The 16825-nt window shown below is 40.3% G+C and overlaps 2 protein-coding genes, 1 long non-coding RNA gene and 4 other non-coding genes across 10 annotated transcripts in view; 6 read left to right on the top strand and 1 right to left on the bottom strand.

Moving 5' to 3' along the window:
* Positions 1-16825, top strand: part of LOC137491172 (uncharacterized) — a 122382-nt gene that overhangs the window by 43420 nt on the left and 62137 nt on the right. The window lies entirely within an intron of this gene.
* trnav-cac (transfer RNA valine (anticodon CAC)) lies at positions 1856-1928 on the top strand. The gene has a single exon. It is a non-coding gene; the product is annotated as a tRNA-Val (tRNA).
* On the bottom strand, positions 3005-3087 carry trnal-cag (transfer RNA leucine (anticodon CAG)). The gene has a single exon. It is a non-coding gene; the product is annotated as a tRNA-Leu (tRNA).
* On the top strand, positions 4569-4641 carry trnav-uac (transfer RNA valine (anticodon UAC)). Its single transcript has one exon. It is a non-coding gene; the product is annotated as a tRNA-Val (tRNA).
* On the top strand, positions 6308-10153 carry LOC103910707 (uncharacterized). Of its 3 annotated transcripts, none has more exons than XM_073948968.1 (6): positions 6308-6436; positions 6929-7015; positions 7110-7262; positions 8840-8971; positions 9330-9413; positions 9920-10153. In XM_073948968.1, the coding sequence occupies exons 1-6, from the start codon at positions 6317-6319 to the stop codon at positions 10079-10081; spliced, it is 738 nt and encodes a 245-aa protein (XP_073805069.1). In that variant the 5' UTR covers positions 6308-6316; the 3' UTR covers positions 10082-10153. The 3 variants fall into 3 exon arrangements, with proteins under 3 accessions (XP_073805069.1, XP_073805068.1, XP_073805070.1); XM_073948967.1 differs by having other exon boundaries at positions 7107-7262; XM_073948969.1 differs by lacking the exon at positions 8840-8971 and having other exon boundaries at positions 7107-7262.
* On the top strand, positions 12296-13248 carry LOC108183884 (uncharacterized). The gene is made up of 2 exons (XM_021475639.3): positions 12296-12723; positions 12889-13248. The coding sequence occupies exons 1-2, from the start codon at positions 12307-12309 to the stop codon at positions 13216-13218; spliced, it is 747 nt and encodes a 248-aa protein (XP_021331314.1). The 5' UTR covers positions 12296-12306; the 3' UTR covers positions 13219-13248.
* Positions 16567-16639, top strand: trnam-cau (transfer RNA methionine (anticodon CAU)). Its single transcript has one exon. It is a non-coding gene; the product is annotated as a tRNA-Met (tRNA).

Genomic DNA, 16825 nt, shown 5'->3' with positions numbered 1-16825 from the left:
TACAATGTTGCCAACACAAACACATAGACATCTCACAGACACATGTTCATGCTCTCACTCACAAAGATAAGCCCTCTCTCACACACACACTTCTACATGCTTTCTCATAAACGTACTGGCTCTCTCTCTTACACACACTACTACATGCTGTCTTTCACTCACACACACACACACAAACTAATGTGCATTTGATACTTATATAATTTTACGTGCTCATTAGGCTTACGATAGGTGGTTGCATTGTAATTATTTGGTCATGAAGGTATTAATTGTTTTAAATTGTTTTTCAGCTAATAATGTTTGTGATGTCATACATGCTACAAAAGGCTTTTGAAGCTGACAAGACGTGGAGCAACCATGACCAGAGCGTTCCAGAGAGAAGGTGTCTCTCAAAATGCAGTGGCCCAGCTCGCTGCAATTGCAGAGCTGTACTTTGCTAACAGGGAGCAATTTAACAGAATCAGCTTCACACCAGGAAAATGAACAGAGTTCGCTCAAAAGTGTAGAGAGCTCATTTTTGGAGATTTTTGCATAAAGGTTGTATCAATGAAAAGGAAGGGTTCTTTTGTATGTTTCTTTGTTCAATAATGCTCCGGTTTACTGTTGGTAAAATGTAGAAGCAAAAACCTACAGCACAATAAACTGAGCTTATAATGCCAAAAAAAAATATATTGAAATCAGATGCAAAAACCTTTAAATTCCGACTAAATTCATTAATTTTCTTTTCAGCTTAGTCCCTTTATTAGTCTGGAGTTGCTACAATGGAATAACCCAAGAGCTTATCCAGCACCATCCATGTTTTACACAACAGATGCCCTTCCAGCTGCAATGCATCACTGGGAAACATCTAAACACACACATATTTGAGCCTACTCAATTTACCTGTACCACATGTCTTTGGATTTGTGGAGGAAACCAGAGCACCCGGAGGACACCCACACAAACATAGGGAGAACATGCAAACTCCACACAGAAATGCCACCTTACCTAGCTGAGGCTCGAACCAGCGACTTTCTTACTGTGAGGCGAACATTCTATCCTCAGCGCCACCACATTGCCTGCCATTTAAATTGTTATTCTAAAATTAGTTTTTTTTCAGCCTACTGTTTGAAAGATAATGAAAAAAATATTTGCAACAAAAATAGTTAAATTGCAGAGCTGAGACTTAAAAATATATAAATTTTAGAAAAAAATGTATATGGTGGCTGCATGGTGGTGCAGTGGGTAGCATGTTCGCCTCACAGCAAGAAGGTCACTAGTTTGAGCCTAAGTTGGGTCAGTTGGTGTTTCTGTGTGGAGTTTGCATGTTCTCCCCATGCTTGTGTGGGTTTCCTCTGGGTGCTCTAGTTTTCCTGACAAGTCCAAAAACATGTGATCAAGACTGTGGAAGGGCCACAGCACTTTAGAGTCATGCACACCAATCAGGTAAAAACCTGTCGACTATGCATGAGCTCAGAAAATGTGATGAAGGAATGCCCAGAATTCAGGTGCTTCAAATGTGACGAAAGGGGACATTTCGCAAGGACCTGTACAGCTGTGTCGGGCCCGGATTGTAAATTGGCCCTAATACCTGCAGGGAGCTTGTCACGCCGAGTTGGCTTTGTCCGCTCGATTGACCAACGCGTACACTTTGTTTTATCCTTGCAGGCCTAACTTCGCTGGTGAAAGCACTTGTGGGGTTTCTGTAGTGTAGTGGTCGTCACGTTTGCCTAACACGCGTAAGGTCTGCGGTTCGAAACCGAGCAGAAACAGTGCTCTTCTTTTGGCGAGAAAATAATAGCATACCCTGCCATACAAGCAATGATCGTCAACAGGCACCCAATCAAAAAGGGTTATCTGCTTCCGTTGACTGAAGGTTTCCGAAGTGTAGTGGTTATCACGTTCGCCTCACACGCGAAAGGTCCCCAGTTCGAAACTGGGTGGAAACAACCTCTGGCTTTTACGACAATTGTCAAATCAGGCTTCTGTTGAGTACTGCTGATCACTGAAAACATTCTTTCTGCAGAGCGTTGTGAGGCTAGAAGTTTGAATTCAACTCAGTGTTTACCTCCCTTCGCGGTGTCGCAAACTTGCGTAGAATCTGATTTCTTTTAGCTTTGTGTTGTGCATGAGCAGGTGGCCAGTGCGTTTGCTGGCCCTCCACGATGCGGACCGTACAAGACAGCTCTATAAAAAAAGACTATAAATACTTGAAGCACCACTGGCCTATTGGTTTCCGTAGTGTAGTGTTTATCATGTTTGCATTACACGCTAAAGGTCTCCTGTTCGAAACTGGGCCGAAGCATACAATTAGTGGACACTTTTGTCCAAAAGCGACATACAATAGTGGAGGTATTCAACAAGACGAGGCAATGCATACGAAAAAGGGCTATATATTCCAAGTGATTTGTTTGTGCTCAGGGATTTTAGTGCTGGAGTAGGAGTGTCGTTTTCTTTAGAGAGAGCGATATTCACCGGGGTTCGGGTGTACTCTGAAGAGATGGGTGTTAGCTGTCGTTTGAAGGAGACCAGTGTATCCGTAATCCGAGTGGGAATGGCAAAGTGATTCCACCAGCGTAGAACATTGAATGAAAACATTGTGGAAAGTGACTTTCAGTCTCTCTGCGATGGCACCACAAGACAGTGCTCTCACCCTAACCGGAGGCTCCTGTGGTTATCACGATGGCTTTACAAGCGGAGGGTCTCCTGTTAGAAACTGAGCGGAAACATTCAGATTTGCTTTTACGCGCATTCTCAATTGGCTCTTTGCTCACTGGGTGATGCACGATACAAGGTAGTGGATCTGTCAAATGTCATGACTTGACGTTGTACGAGGATTTGACGAAAAAATGCCCTGCAAACCTTAAAAATAAACACCATCCCAGGACAATTCTTTTGATCCCCTTTCGGGGCACTTGCATTAAAGCCCGCGTGATGCGGCGCTTTGTCAATGTTACTGCATCATTCGGACATGGTGGCAGGGAGTTTAAGACTTCAGCCAGAGCGCATCGCCACAGGCTCGGTTTGTCAGAAGTGGGATTCGAACCCACGCCTCCAGGGGAGACTGCGACCTGAACGCAGCGCCTTAGACCGCTCGGCCATCCTGACATGCAAGTTTGGCAGGAGCTGTCTCCTGGGAGCCACACCGCAGTACCGTGACATGGAATCTGGTGTTTCACAGCTTGCCCAGCTCCGGCTGTCCACCTCATTGGCGCAGCAGGCAGCTAAGCTGTGCTCGGCTCCTGGGGCTGCGCCTAGTTTCAATAGCCAACACTTGACAGCTGTCATTGCTTACGACCACACCACCCTGAGGGCGCTATAGAGCAAACAGGAAGTGAGTTGGCAGCAGTGAGGAGAGAAAGGCTCTCCCCATTTAGCTTGTCTACCTTTTAGTTTATTGACCTTGAGTGGTTTGTTTGTTTGTTTTATTTTTGTCTTTAAAAACCACCTAACAGCAGCATTTTGCTGACTGAAGGGTGGTTATGTTGTGTTTTTTATTTTTAATCATGGACAGATAATCCCGCCACGACACGGAAATGGAGGGACTTGCACGAAAGGATAAAGAAAATGGGCTGGATAATAGACGAAGAGATAAAAAAATGGACTTGACAGCAGACAAAGAGATAAATAAAATGAAGAGCCCGGCCAACGAAGAGGTGAAAAAGGTAAGGATAAGCAAGAGATACAAAGAAGAGTGTGCACAAAGGAAGCAACAGTAACTGTAGAAATAGAAAATGTAAAAGATGCAATAAAGTTTGATTTAATCTAAGCAGTCGCGGAGTTGATTGGAGAAGGAAGAATTCTGGCGGTGAGACCCAAACAAACAAGGGAGTATGAAGTAACAATGGAGACTGAAGATGACACCGAAATTTTAATAGACAAAGGATTGACAATTAAAGGAGTGAAATCTGAAGTACGGAGGTTACAAAACAGAGACTATGTTGTTTCGTTCAAGCATCTGCCTGTTTACCTAGCTGATGAAGAAATTTTAAGCAAGCTAGAGGGATGGGGAGTTTTCCCCATGTCTAAAACTAAAAGAAGACTGTATCCAGGCACAAGCATAAAAGATGGAACAAGGTTTGTAAAAAACAGATTTCCAGAAGAGACGGTCTCCCTACCATACAGTACCAAAATCGAGATGGCTGAAGGGGCACAGCACTTTAGAGTCATGCACACCAATCAGGTAAAAACCTGTCGACTACGCATGAGCTCAGACCATGTGATGAAGGAATGCCCAGAATTCAGGTGCTTCAAATGTGACGAAAGGGGACATTTCGCTAGGACCTGTACAGCTGTGTTGGGCCCGGATTGTAAATTGGCCCTAATACCTGCAGGGAGCTTGTCACGCTGAGTTGGCTTTGTCCGCTTGATTGACAAACGCATACACCTTGTTTTTTCCTTGCAGGCCTAACTTCGCTGGTGAAAGCACTTGTGGGGTTTCTGTAGTGTAGTGGTCATCACGTTCACCTAACACGCGAAAAGTCCTCGGTTCGAAACAGTGCTTTTCTTTTGGCGAGAAAATAATAGCATCCACTGTCGTCAACAGGCACCCAATCAAAAAGGGTTATCTGCTAGTTGTACTTCTGAAGGTTTCCATAGTGTAGTGGTTATCACGTTCGCCTTACACGCGAAAGGTCCCCAGTTCGAAACTGGGTGGAAACAACCTCTGGCTTTTACGACAATTGTCAAATCAGGCTTCAGTTGAGTACTGATGTTCACTGAAAACATTCTTTCTGCAGAGCGTTGTGAGGCTAGAAGTTTGAATTCAACTCAGTGTTTACCTCCCCTCGCGGTGTCGCAAACTTGCGTAGAATCTGATTTCTTTTAGCTTTGTGTTGTGCATGAGCAGGTGGCCAGTGCGTTTGCTGGCCCACCACGATGCGGACCGTACAAGACAGCTCTATAAAAAAAGACTATAAATACTTGAAGCAGCACTGGCCTATTGGTTTCCGTAGTGTAGTGTTTATCATGTTTGCATAACACGCTAAAGGTCTCCTGTTCGAAACTGGGCCGAAGCATACAATTAGTGGATACTTTTGTTCAAAGCGACATACAATAGTGGAGGTATTTAGCGATTCAACAAGACGAGGCAATGCATACGAAAAAGGGCTATATATTCCAAGTATTTTGTTTGTGCTCAGGGATTTTAGTGCTGGAGTAGGAGTGTCGTTTTCTTTAGAGAGAGGGATATTCACCGGGGTTCGGGTGTACTCTGAAGAGATGGGTGTTAGCTGTCGTTTGAAGGAGACCAGTGTATCCGTAATCCGAGTGGGAATGGCAAAGTGATTCCACCAGCGTAGAACATTGAATGAAAACATTGTGGAAAGTGACTTTCAGTCTCTCTGCGATGGCACCACAAGACAGTGCTCTCACCGTAACCGGAGGCTCCTGTGGTTATCACGATGGCTTTACAAGCGGAGGGTCTCCTGTTAGAAACTGAGAGGAAACATTCAGATTTGCTTTTACGCGCATTCTCAATTGGCTCTCTGCTCACTGGATGATGCACGATACAAGGTCGTGGATCTGTCAAATGTCATGACTTGACGTTGTACGAGGATTTGACAAAAAAATGCCCTGCAAACCTTAAAAATCAACACCATCCCAGGACAATTCTTTTGATCCCCTTTCGGTGCACTTGCATTAAAGCCGGCGTGATGCGGCGCTTTGTCAGTGTTACTGTATCATTCGGACATGGTGGCAGGGAGTTAAAGACTTCTGCCAGAGGGCATCGCCACAGGCTCGGTTTGTCAGAAGTGGGATTCGAACCCACGCCTCCAGGGGAGACTGTGACCTGAACGCCAGCTGCCGAAGAATAGTCCGACAATATTTCACAAATGTTGAAGATGAGAGCCAATCGGTTCGCTCCAACATTGTAGCCAATCACGTTGCAGCGCTTCAACATTTGCAGCCAATCGCGGACCGGAATTCTCAACATTTGACCAATCAGAGTCGAGACAATGTTGAAGCCGGGGGGGAGGAACCGTTCCAAGAATCACCGCTAGGTGTGCAGTCAAACAGGTTAGTCAGATGTCAATCAATTTTCCGAACTGAGCCGAAGGTACACGAAGGAATGACGCGGTCCTCTGGAGGCGGGTCAGAGGTCAAAAAAGTTCATTGACCAACAGTGATATTCAACGAACAGCATCATTCGACAGAGCACAGCATCGTTTTGCTTACAGTAAAGGATTTTTTCCGATAGTGATTTCTTAAAAAAGGTAGGAAAAACTACACAATTGCACGAATGAATGTTTTAGTGTGTTGTATTTCAAATTTGGATACTTTAATTCAAAACCGTTTAATTTATAGGAGAAAAATGTCTGAAAAATCTCATAAAGCCATGTCAGACGCTGACTGGATTTCACGTTTGAAAAAGTTTGCCAGCACAGGAGTTTGGCCATCAAATGAGGGAAACAGGCCAGCTCCTCGACAAAAAAAGTGGCATGAGATTTATCAAAGGGTGTGTATTTCGTTTACATGATATAACGTTTGTTGAAATTTGCTTAACAGAGTAACGTTAACTTGTTAGGCTTCAGTACATTCAGTACAGTATCTGTGTAAAACATGTCATACTTGTTTTTAAATATTAAAGTGTTTTAAATTGCATGTATTTTGAGATTTACGTCGAATAATTTAGTAAGTTTGACCATTTATGAGAGAGATCTGAAAAGGTGGGGGAAGGGATTATGAGTGTACAGTACACAGCATGTGGTTTTAAGGCCTGAAATGTTCCTGTCCAGTTCTTTTTATTCTTCTTTTCGTTTTTGGAGATACAAACTGTACGATTACATATTAGACAAATATTAAACACATTCTAGAAACAGTGGTAAATTAATTTACAGAGCTATTGTGTGCTTTATTAAGGGAGTCATTGAGTAAAAATTCTTATTTAGTTATAAAAGTTTTTTGTATTGTATAAAATTATTTAATATATCTTTCATGATTTTTTCAGATTGAGAAATGCCCATTGCAATCTCGTGGGCAGAGGACTTTGCTTGGAGGTGTGCTGAAATGCACATGTGGTTTTCACACTCAAAAGGTACATTTTTGAGTCAATATGTGTTTATTTTTATTTACTAGAATGCCTTTCCTTTTTCATGATTATATGTATTTTTGTGATTTATTTTCAGCAGAGTACTGCTTCTGCTGCTCCAGCTCAAACGGTGCAACAACCTGCCCCTACTGTACCTGCTCAGGAGGTGATGGAGACGAGACAACTTGAGGCCCAGCCCCAGCCCCCGTCTACTCCATCAGTGGCATCAAAGATTTCACCGCAATTGTCAATGGTACATTTTTTTAAAAATCAAAAGAAATGACAATTTCAGTGTTTCAAGTGTTCAAGGTGTTCAAAGTTCAGTTCAAAGTTCAAACATAGGAGAGAAAAGAACAAAAAGCAATAAAAAAGTTGAGGTGTTGCTAGAGACCTGCTTCTTTTCACACCTCTTGCACATTGGGGGGTAGCAGACACTTGCTGATTGGTCGGTTTGAGTTTCTGTGATTGGATTAAATGACATGGTCAGGGTCACTTTTTAAAGCTACATTTTAACCTCTTGTCTTCAGATAATGATACATAATAAACACTAATAGTAAATACTTTGTTTTGATTTTAAGTGTAAGCTAAAATTTGTACTTTTTCTAAACAAGGTCTGAGGTATTATCTTGAAAAAGTACTTATTTAAAAATATATATATATATTTTTTTGCTACCACAGGTATGATAATATTTTTTCTTCTGGGAGAAAATCTTATTTGTTTTATTTCGAATACATTTTTCAAGGTCAATATTATGAGCCTCTTTAAGCTTTTTTTTTTTTTTTTTTTTTTGCATAGTCTACAAAACAAACCATCGTTATACAATAACTTGCCTAATTACCCTAACCTGCCTATTTAACCTAATTTACCTAGTTAAACCTTCAAATGTCACTTTAAGTGGTATAAAAGTGTCTTGAAGAATATCTAGTCAAATATTATTTACTGTCATCAGGGCAAAGATAAAATAAAACAGTTCTTAGGAATGAGTTATTAAAACTTTGATGTTTAAAAAAATGTGCTGAACAAATCTTCTCTCCATTAAACAGAAATTGGTGGAAAAAAATTAAAAAGCGGGCTAATAAATCAGACTTCAACTGTATATAACACATAGTGTGATGTTGTAATATACAATGTATGTTTTTGTTGAAATGCATGATGTAATAATAGTACAATAATACTGTATATAACATAATGCAATACTTTATTCCTTTGGTAGTAAAAAAAAATATTTGTTTGCATATTGCTCCTTGATCCAGAAAACTATAATTTTAATCAAAGCCTAATGTGTGTTTATTTGCAATGAACCAGTTTAATTAGCCAGTCTAATTAAATCTATTCTAACTTATATCTTATTTCTACCTGTAAAAGTAGCAGAGGGTGGTAGTAAAAAACAGCTTGAACTCGAAACACTGTAGAGAAATCAAACTGATTGTACAACTGACATATAGAAAGATAGTTTCTAATTGCTTGAAATTTAATGTGATATACACTAATGTTCAAAAAATTATTATTGTTAAAAAATAAAAGCTTAATATTACTCATATTTTGCAAGAATTCTATTGTGTTTGATTTGCTCATAAATTAAGTAGATTTTATTTAATTTGAATTGTTTGAATAAATTATTCTTTCTTTATTTAATTTGCCTATATTATTATTTCACATTATTTCAGTTTTTACTAAATATTAGATCAAATAAATGTAGCCTTGATAAACATAATTATAGCATTAAAAAATACATTGAGCAGATCGCAAACCTTTGAACAGTAGTGTACATTTTGCCATTGTGAACACAGTGTTTTTAATGAAATGCTTTTTGTCTTGCCCTTTTTGAGTTCACCAAACCAAGATTTTCCGGATCCCACATTGCTGCAGCAAAGCCAAATCTTAGTGTGGCTAGAAGACCATCACAGGTTGACGTTCAGCCCAGTTCAGCAGTGTGTAGTGCTTCTACACCAAGCACGGCTGTAAGTATTGTCATAATCCACATAGCTTTCTGAGAGAATTTGGTACAAGCATTTGTTTTACGTAAATTCGTATTTTTATTAAGTACAGTCACATTAAATCTCAATAAAACATCTCTGTAGTATTCTTTTAGTGCATAAAAACATATATATTAAAAATAAGCACCATTCTTTAAACTTTTTGTTCTGCATAAAAGCGCTGTGACAAAATTTTACAGTTTAGCAGCAATCATTCATTTCCAATGTATTTTATACATTAATGTTCAAATAAAGTAATGGTTGCAAAAAATTCTGATTAGTTAATGTTACTTATAGATATATATTTACAAAATGCACTTTGTTATATTGCTTGTTTGTACAGACACAGGACCTTCAAGTTTCTGCCCCCGTCCTCACATCCACTACGGCAGTGACCAGTTCCACAGAGCCGTCCAGCATTGTCTCAGTAAGTAATTTCATATTTTCTGTCCAAAAAAAGGTAATTTGGTTTGCATATTTGATGCCCCAGCTGAATTCACACAAAGTGGTTTTAAGACCAGCCAATTAAATTGACTTGATGTTAATTAACTAAGCTTGATATATGTATAAATGCTAACAAAATAAAGAGAGGAAAAAATAAAGCAAAGAATCACAAAAATTACGCCTTCTGCTGTTGATATTTTATGTTCACAGTAGTAAAAGAAAAGAAAATGGATGGAAAAGAAGTAGAAAGGAAAAAGAGAAATAACTATATTGGAAAATACTTTTGCTTCTTTAAAGAAAATGTTTATTGGTGAAATTCTATTAATGATTTTTGGAATTGAAAAACATAATAAGGTATTTAAAAACAATCACTTAAAATCAAAGGTATTTTGATTATAATCATGATAACATCGTGTAAGGGTACTCACTCAAATATGTAAGGTGCATTTACATTACCAGACTAAAGGTTTTATCTATTTTCCTTCACAGACTGCACCTTCTGGGTCATGGTTGCAAGCTCCATCAGCTGTTCCACTTCCGCGCCTTTGGGCTGAAACCTTGCCACCAGAGGACCACAAGTGGATTGCCAGCAGGCTTTTTAAAATGGGGTCCAAAGGAAAGCCAGAGCTTCGAGACAACTTCCAGCTCTGATATTACCCTCCACAGCCTGCACTTACATACAATCAGGCTCCAGCTCCAGACAGATTTTTCTGTCATTCACTTTTGCTGTGGATGCCATACAAGCTGTGGAGGGTCAAAGTCCTTTGCCCTAATCCTGCATGTGGACAGCATCAGCTGACAGGTGGAGGTCTGCACAAAAGGGCACGGCAGGTTCTGGACATCGACAGGATGTACAACATGGTTACAGAAACCCTCATCTGTACCAAGTGCAAAGCCTCGCATGTGTCCTGCAGTCAGACTGTCTTGCAGCAGCTGGATCTTGGCCATCGCTCAGAGTTTCGGGTCATTCTCACACAGAAGTGAGTAATTGAACACCTTTATTCCTCGTGCAGTTGTTAACCTATCATTACAGATATATGAAAATACTTTACAAATTATATATATATATATATATATATATATATATATATATATATATATATATATATATATATATATATTAATATTCTTCTGTTCCTACGGTACGCCTGTGATATAAGAGTCATTCGCCTACTGCGTGAGCGTGGACTAGGCAACAGCCCCACAAGGGTCATCAAACAACTGAAGGAAAACCACAGTGAAGAGTGGCTCCAGCGTCTGGCCCGCTACACCACTCAGTGTGTGGATTTCCTCAGTGGACCTGGGGTGTTGGCGATCACCTTTCAGGAGCCCCCAGCACCTACAGTTGTGTCAAGCTGCAAGTGGCTCCTCACTGTCTACAGCCAGGACATCTTGACAAGGTTGAATGAAATCCATGCCAGGATAACATCAACCCATGGGTCCATCTTGAAGATGGATTCAACTAAAAAGGTTATTGGATATTCATCAATTTATAATTTCTTTATTATATTCCAGCATTGGTAAAAACCCTTTGTGTAGTCTGCTTGATCTGACGATACACCATGGTTCTTCTCTTGTCTAATCTAGATCACAAAAAAGCTGGCCGGGACAGCAAAAGGAACAGGACTCTGGCTCACCTCTGTTGGCAATGAGTTTGGTCAGGTGCTGATAAGTGTGCTCACTGCCCAGGAAGGAGCAGGACTGGACAGGATGGTGGATGGGCTGGTCAGAAGATACCAGGAGGCTGGTGTGGATCCACCTGCTGTTTTGTATGTGGACTGTGGGTGCTGCACTGATGTGGGTGAGACCAAACTCAAAGCCAGGTTCAGAGGATGGCCGGAGTTGACTGTGAAATTGGACATCTGGCACTTTATGCGCAGGATTGCTGTGGGATGTACAACTGATGCTCATCAACTGTATCCCATCTTCATGTCACGGATCTCTGCGTGCATTTTTGAATAGGATGCAGCTGATGTTTCTTTGCTACGCCAAGCAAAGCGAGCACTGTTGATGTCCCAAGGCCTGCGTTGACAGATGCTGATGTCAACAAGCATCTCACCAGGGAGGAGCTGGCTCTCCATTGCCGGAGGAGGACCCGTGGGGAGGAGACTACCATCCTTCTACTTGAACAGCTTCTTACTGAGCTCATGAGCAACAAGGGCAATGACTCGCTGGGCGTTCCTCTTTTAGACAAGGAAAGGATGAAGCACATCTGGAGTGTCCAAAAAAAGCATATCAAATGCATTCAGGACCCCCCTGGTGTCGTGCTCTATAATGAAACGGGGAGCATAACCAAGGGAGGTGTTCTGCTACGGACCTACAGATGTGCCAGGGGCTCCACGTCTCTCGAGTCCTTTCATTTACACCTCAATCGTTTCATCCCAGGTATGATTTTGCACAAACATTGTGTAAAAACGCATTAAATGTCTTAGTGTTTGTTTTTTGTTTGTTGCTATTGTTAATAAACCTGCAATTTCTATGTTCTCTCCATCTACTGTATCCAGTTTGATACAGTAGGTCAATGTTCATGAGCTTTGTGCTGTGAAATCTTTACTTGTCTTTAAATATTTGTGTAAACAAATTTTTTGTTTCATGACTATTTACTAAAGCAAGATACAAAATTATTATTACATTATTATTACATGTCATTATCAAGCATAATGCTACAAGCTTTGAGGGAAATTTATTTGTACATTTCTATGTCTTCGTTGTATTTCCATTGCATTTCATTAGATGTTTTGTCCAGAATATTTATTATGTTTTGGATCTCTGATTAAAATGTATGTTTTTGTTTGTTTCTTCCTTGACGTTTAGCTTTTAAAACTACTTGCCACTTCAACACCCAATCAAAAATGGCTCTTAAAATTTGTTTATTTATGTTTCATTTATTTTTTTCAGGTGAGCTCATTGGAGTGCAGTATCTGTTCCAGCAGACTGGTCAGGCACTGCAGAACATGAACCCAGACTGTGAGCAGACTGCTGAGCTCATTGAGGATCTCAATGTGGATGAGCGAGAAGAAGATGAGGGCTTCTGTGACATCAGTGAGGATCACACTATTGTTAATCCGGAGGCTGCTCTGTCACCATCCTTCTTATTGAGATCGGGTTCCTCCACTGCAGTCACCAGCAGTGTCGCTTCTTTGCCAGTCTCCACATGCCCTGCACTGGTCCCTGACCCACCTGCGCAGCCTGAAGAACCAATTTCACCTGTGCCCTTAGAGCCAGAAGAGGCTACGGAAGATGATGACGAAAATAATGATGATGACGACGATGATGATGGTGATGAAGAGACTGTAAGTCTTTACAATGATCTAGAATAATTTTGAAATAAAGTGTAAAGTCAAACACGCATCAGGTTTATTTCCGTAGTGCAGCTTCAACATGATAACAGAATCAATTATGGAATTATGCATTGAACAATTTAATGTGCTATTTTTTTTTTTTTGTGCTTTCATTAGGCTGTTGACTACCAAAATATTCCGGGCTTCCAGCATGTGGACAGGCTGGCTGAATATCTGGTTGAGCTTCGGACCCACAAAAGCCTCAGCCTCACCAACCAGGAGGCCAACGAGATTATTGGTCTTTGGCAAAGCCTGCATGACCAAGACAAGAAGCGGGTGGTGTATGCAGCTCGACACCAGAAGCGACTGCTGAGTGGGCGATTTAAAACACCCAAGAAGCCCACTCACACCCCTGGCATGGAGAGCACTACCAGATGTGTGCTGGGTGCAAGCAGTGCTCCTGCTCAGTGGCCTGACTGTTGCCGTCTTGTGGAGACCATCTATTAGGCTTTGTACCATCCACCCTAGTCCCAACCGAAAAGGCAAGGGAAGCCTTTCAAGATGGTCTCTGATCCTGCAAGACTACCGCAGGATTAGGCAACTCGTACTGGGCAACAGCTTGGTAATGGGAGGTACATCCATGCAGCTGGTTGAGGTAAACCTGAATACCCTGATTCAGTGGTTTAATAACAGACAGAAGAAGCAGGAGCTGTCTGTGCTGGTTCAGGGTATTCAGTTGCCTCAACACCTCCCAGAAGCCCAGGAACCTCTCCCAGTTGCCAAAAGTCTTCGGACAGAGCCAGACCAACCAGGAGAGCAGCACCAGTATGTGTTGCCAGAGAGCACAGCAGGTCAGGCAAGGCAGAGGCAGACATCTGTTGGACGACCCCCACTTAGACCCAAGGCACCAGTACAGACCCAGGTCATGTTTACACCACCAGCACCTGGAGCATCGCTGCAGATAGTACCCAACATATACATCCCAGCTACACCAGGGTACCAGGGTATGCCGATGTTTCAGGGTGTGCCAATGGTCCAGGGAATCCCTATGGCCCAGGGTATCCCGATGGTGCAGGGGATGCCACTCAGACAGCCACCACTTCAGCCAACAATGTCCAGTACCAGCTCACAGCATGCTGCATCACCGTCCACATCTGGAGCCATTCCCAAAAGACCGTACCGGCTGTTCAAGTGAACACTTGTAAAAAGTGTGGGCAGTTCAAAACAAATGCCACAGGCCATAGCCAACTCAGGGGCAGGGTGTACTGCCCACAGACTGAAACTTTGACTAAAGAAGAGTGGCTAGAGGAAATGAAAAGGACCAATCCAAAATAATGTGTTTGTTTGTTTGTGTATGTATATAGTGTAATAGTTCTTCAGTTCATTCAATTTCACTTGCTGTTAGTTTATATTTTTATTTCACATTTTCTTTAAATAGTGTATTTATTTTGCTGACTTTTTATTTAACTTTTATATTATTTATGTGTGTGTGTGTGTGTGTGTGTGTGTAGTGTTTACAGTTTATAACCATAATAATTCAATTTATTCTATTTCACTTGTTGTTTTTTTGCACATTTTACTTTTTAATTATTTATTTTGTTAACATTTTATTTAACTTATTTATTATTTATATATGTGTGTGTATTTATATAGTTATTAACCATAATAGTTCTACAGTTTATTCTATTTCACTTGTTGTTGGTTTCTATTTTATTGCGCATTTTATTTAAATAGTGTATTTATTTTGTTAACATTTTATTTAATGTATTATTTATATATATATGTGTGTGTACAGAGTGTATGAAGTTTACTACCATAATAGTTCTTCAATTTATACTACTTCACTTGTTGGTTTCTATTTTATTTCACATTTTATAAAAATAATTTATTTTGTTAACATTTTATTTAACTGTTTATTATTTATGTGTATGTCTATAGTTTATACAGTTTATAACCATAATAGTTCTTCAATTGCCTTGTTTGATTCTGTTTTATTGCACTTTTTATTTAAATAGTTTATTTATTTTGTTGACATTTTATTTAACTTATTTATCATTTATATGTGTGTGTGTGTGTGTGTGTATGTATAAAGTGTATACAGGTTACAACCATAATAGTTAAATTTATTCTATTTCACTTATTGTTGGTTTCTAAATTTATTCAACATTTTATTTAATTTGTTAATTTTGTATTTATTCTGTTAATATTTAACATTTAATTTTTTTGATTTTTTATTCCATGTTCATTACTGTTTTGTTGACCATTGTTAAATAAATATTGCATTAATAAATGACTGATCCTTGACTTTTAAGTCCACTTTGTGTCGGTTTCTGTTTGTATTTAACTTTTTATTAACATTGTTTATTCATATTGTTAATACTATATTATTAATAACTAATTTATTATTTTTACATTTTCTACTCTATATTCATTAATGTTCTGTTGACAATTGTTAGATAAATAATGCATATATAAATAACTGACTACTTGACTTTTAATTATATATATACACACACACACACACACATACACACACACACACACACACATATATATATATATATATATATATATATATATATATATATATATATATATATATACATATGTATATATGTGTGTGTGTGTGTGTGTGTGTACACTATATACTCTATGAGATTTCTATAGATCATTTGTACATCAAAATACAGAACAAAAATAACCATAAGCCTAACAATGCTACAACAACTACTAAATAATGATTCATTCAAATTGGTATGCTTTAATTTTCATTAAAGAATGTCAAAAAACACAAGAATAAAGTGCTTAGGCATATTTTATTTACCTTGGAGCATTACACATTCAAACAGTTTATTGAGTAATAATAAACCAATAACAATAAAGCGTCTTTAGCTGGATTCGAACCCCGGTCTTGGTGAGCACCTGCAATAGAAATCAATGTAACTCAAATTGCGTTGTTTTAACTCAAAACAGTATCACTATGCGTGACATAAAGCAGCTGCAGGGAAGGCATGTCCAGGAAGCTTAGTATTCACCCTTTCCTTTCTTCTTTTTTTCTTCCCCCCTTTCTTCCCTTCTTTGTTGAACGATTGTTCCTCAGCTTAAATGCAGCACCTTAGACCACTCGGCCATCCTGACATCCCTGCTTAGCCTGAGCTGTCTCCTAGCATCCACACCGAAGCACCGTGACATGGAAGCTGTTGTTTCACAGTTTGCCCAGGTCCAGAAGTATGCCTTGTTGACGCAGTAGGCAGTGTGTCAGTCTCATAATCTGAAGGTCGTGAGTTCAAGCCTCATACGGGGAGGGTGCTGACTTTTGGCACATGGAAGCTCTTAGATAACTGGGCGGCATTTTTTATCCCCTTTCATGTGGATTATGCTTCCCCGGGGCAAAAAGAGCTACAGCTTCTCTGGAGGCCTGGCGGTGTGAAGTTCCAAGAACATTTCCTGAGTCAGAAGCAATGATGGTAGGATGCTCCCATTCCTATCACGTTGTCGCTTGACGTTCGGCGTGGATCTGTCAAATGTCATGAATTAACGTTGTGCGAGGATTTTGGCTTTTGGAGAACTTTGGCGCAACGAGATTGATGCGGTGCTTTGTCAGTGTTACTGTATCACTCGGCCATGGTGGCAGAGAGTTAAAGACTTGAGCCTGAACGTGTTGCCAAAGATTAAGTTTGTGAGAAGTGTAATTCAAACCCACACTTCCAGGGGAGACTGCAACCTGAAGGGAGCACCTTAGACCGCTCGGCAATCCTGACATGCTTGCCTGATCCAAGCTGTCTCCTAGTATCCACACCGCAGCACCGTGACATGGAAGCTGGTGTTTCACAGTTTGCCCAGGTCCATCAGTCTGCCTCGTTGGCGCAGTAGGCAGCGCGTCAATCTCATAATATGAAGGTCGTGAGTTCGAGCCTCACACGGGGCAAGGTGCTACTTTTTGGCACTTGGAAGCGCTTAGATGACTGGGCAGCATTTTTTATTCCCCTCCGTGTGGATCATGCTTCCCCGTGGCAAAAAAAGCTACAGCTCCTCTGGAGGCCTGGCGGTGTGAAGTTCCAAGAACATTTCCTGAGTCTAAAGCAATGATGGTAAGATGTTCCCATTCCTATCA

Source organism: Danio rerio, chromosome 4 (genome assembly GCF_049306965.1).
Source record: "Danio rerio strain Tuebingen ecotype United States chromosome 4, GRCz12tu, whole genome shotgun sequence".
In the NCBI taxonomy this organism is placed as follows: Eukaryota; Metazoa; Chordata; class Actinopteri; order Cypriniformes; family Danionidae; genus Danio; species Danio rerio.
Note: the sequence above shows the minus strand (reverse complement) of the source record. Positions and strands in the feature narration are given on the sequence as shown.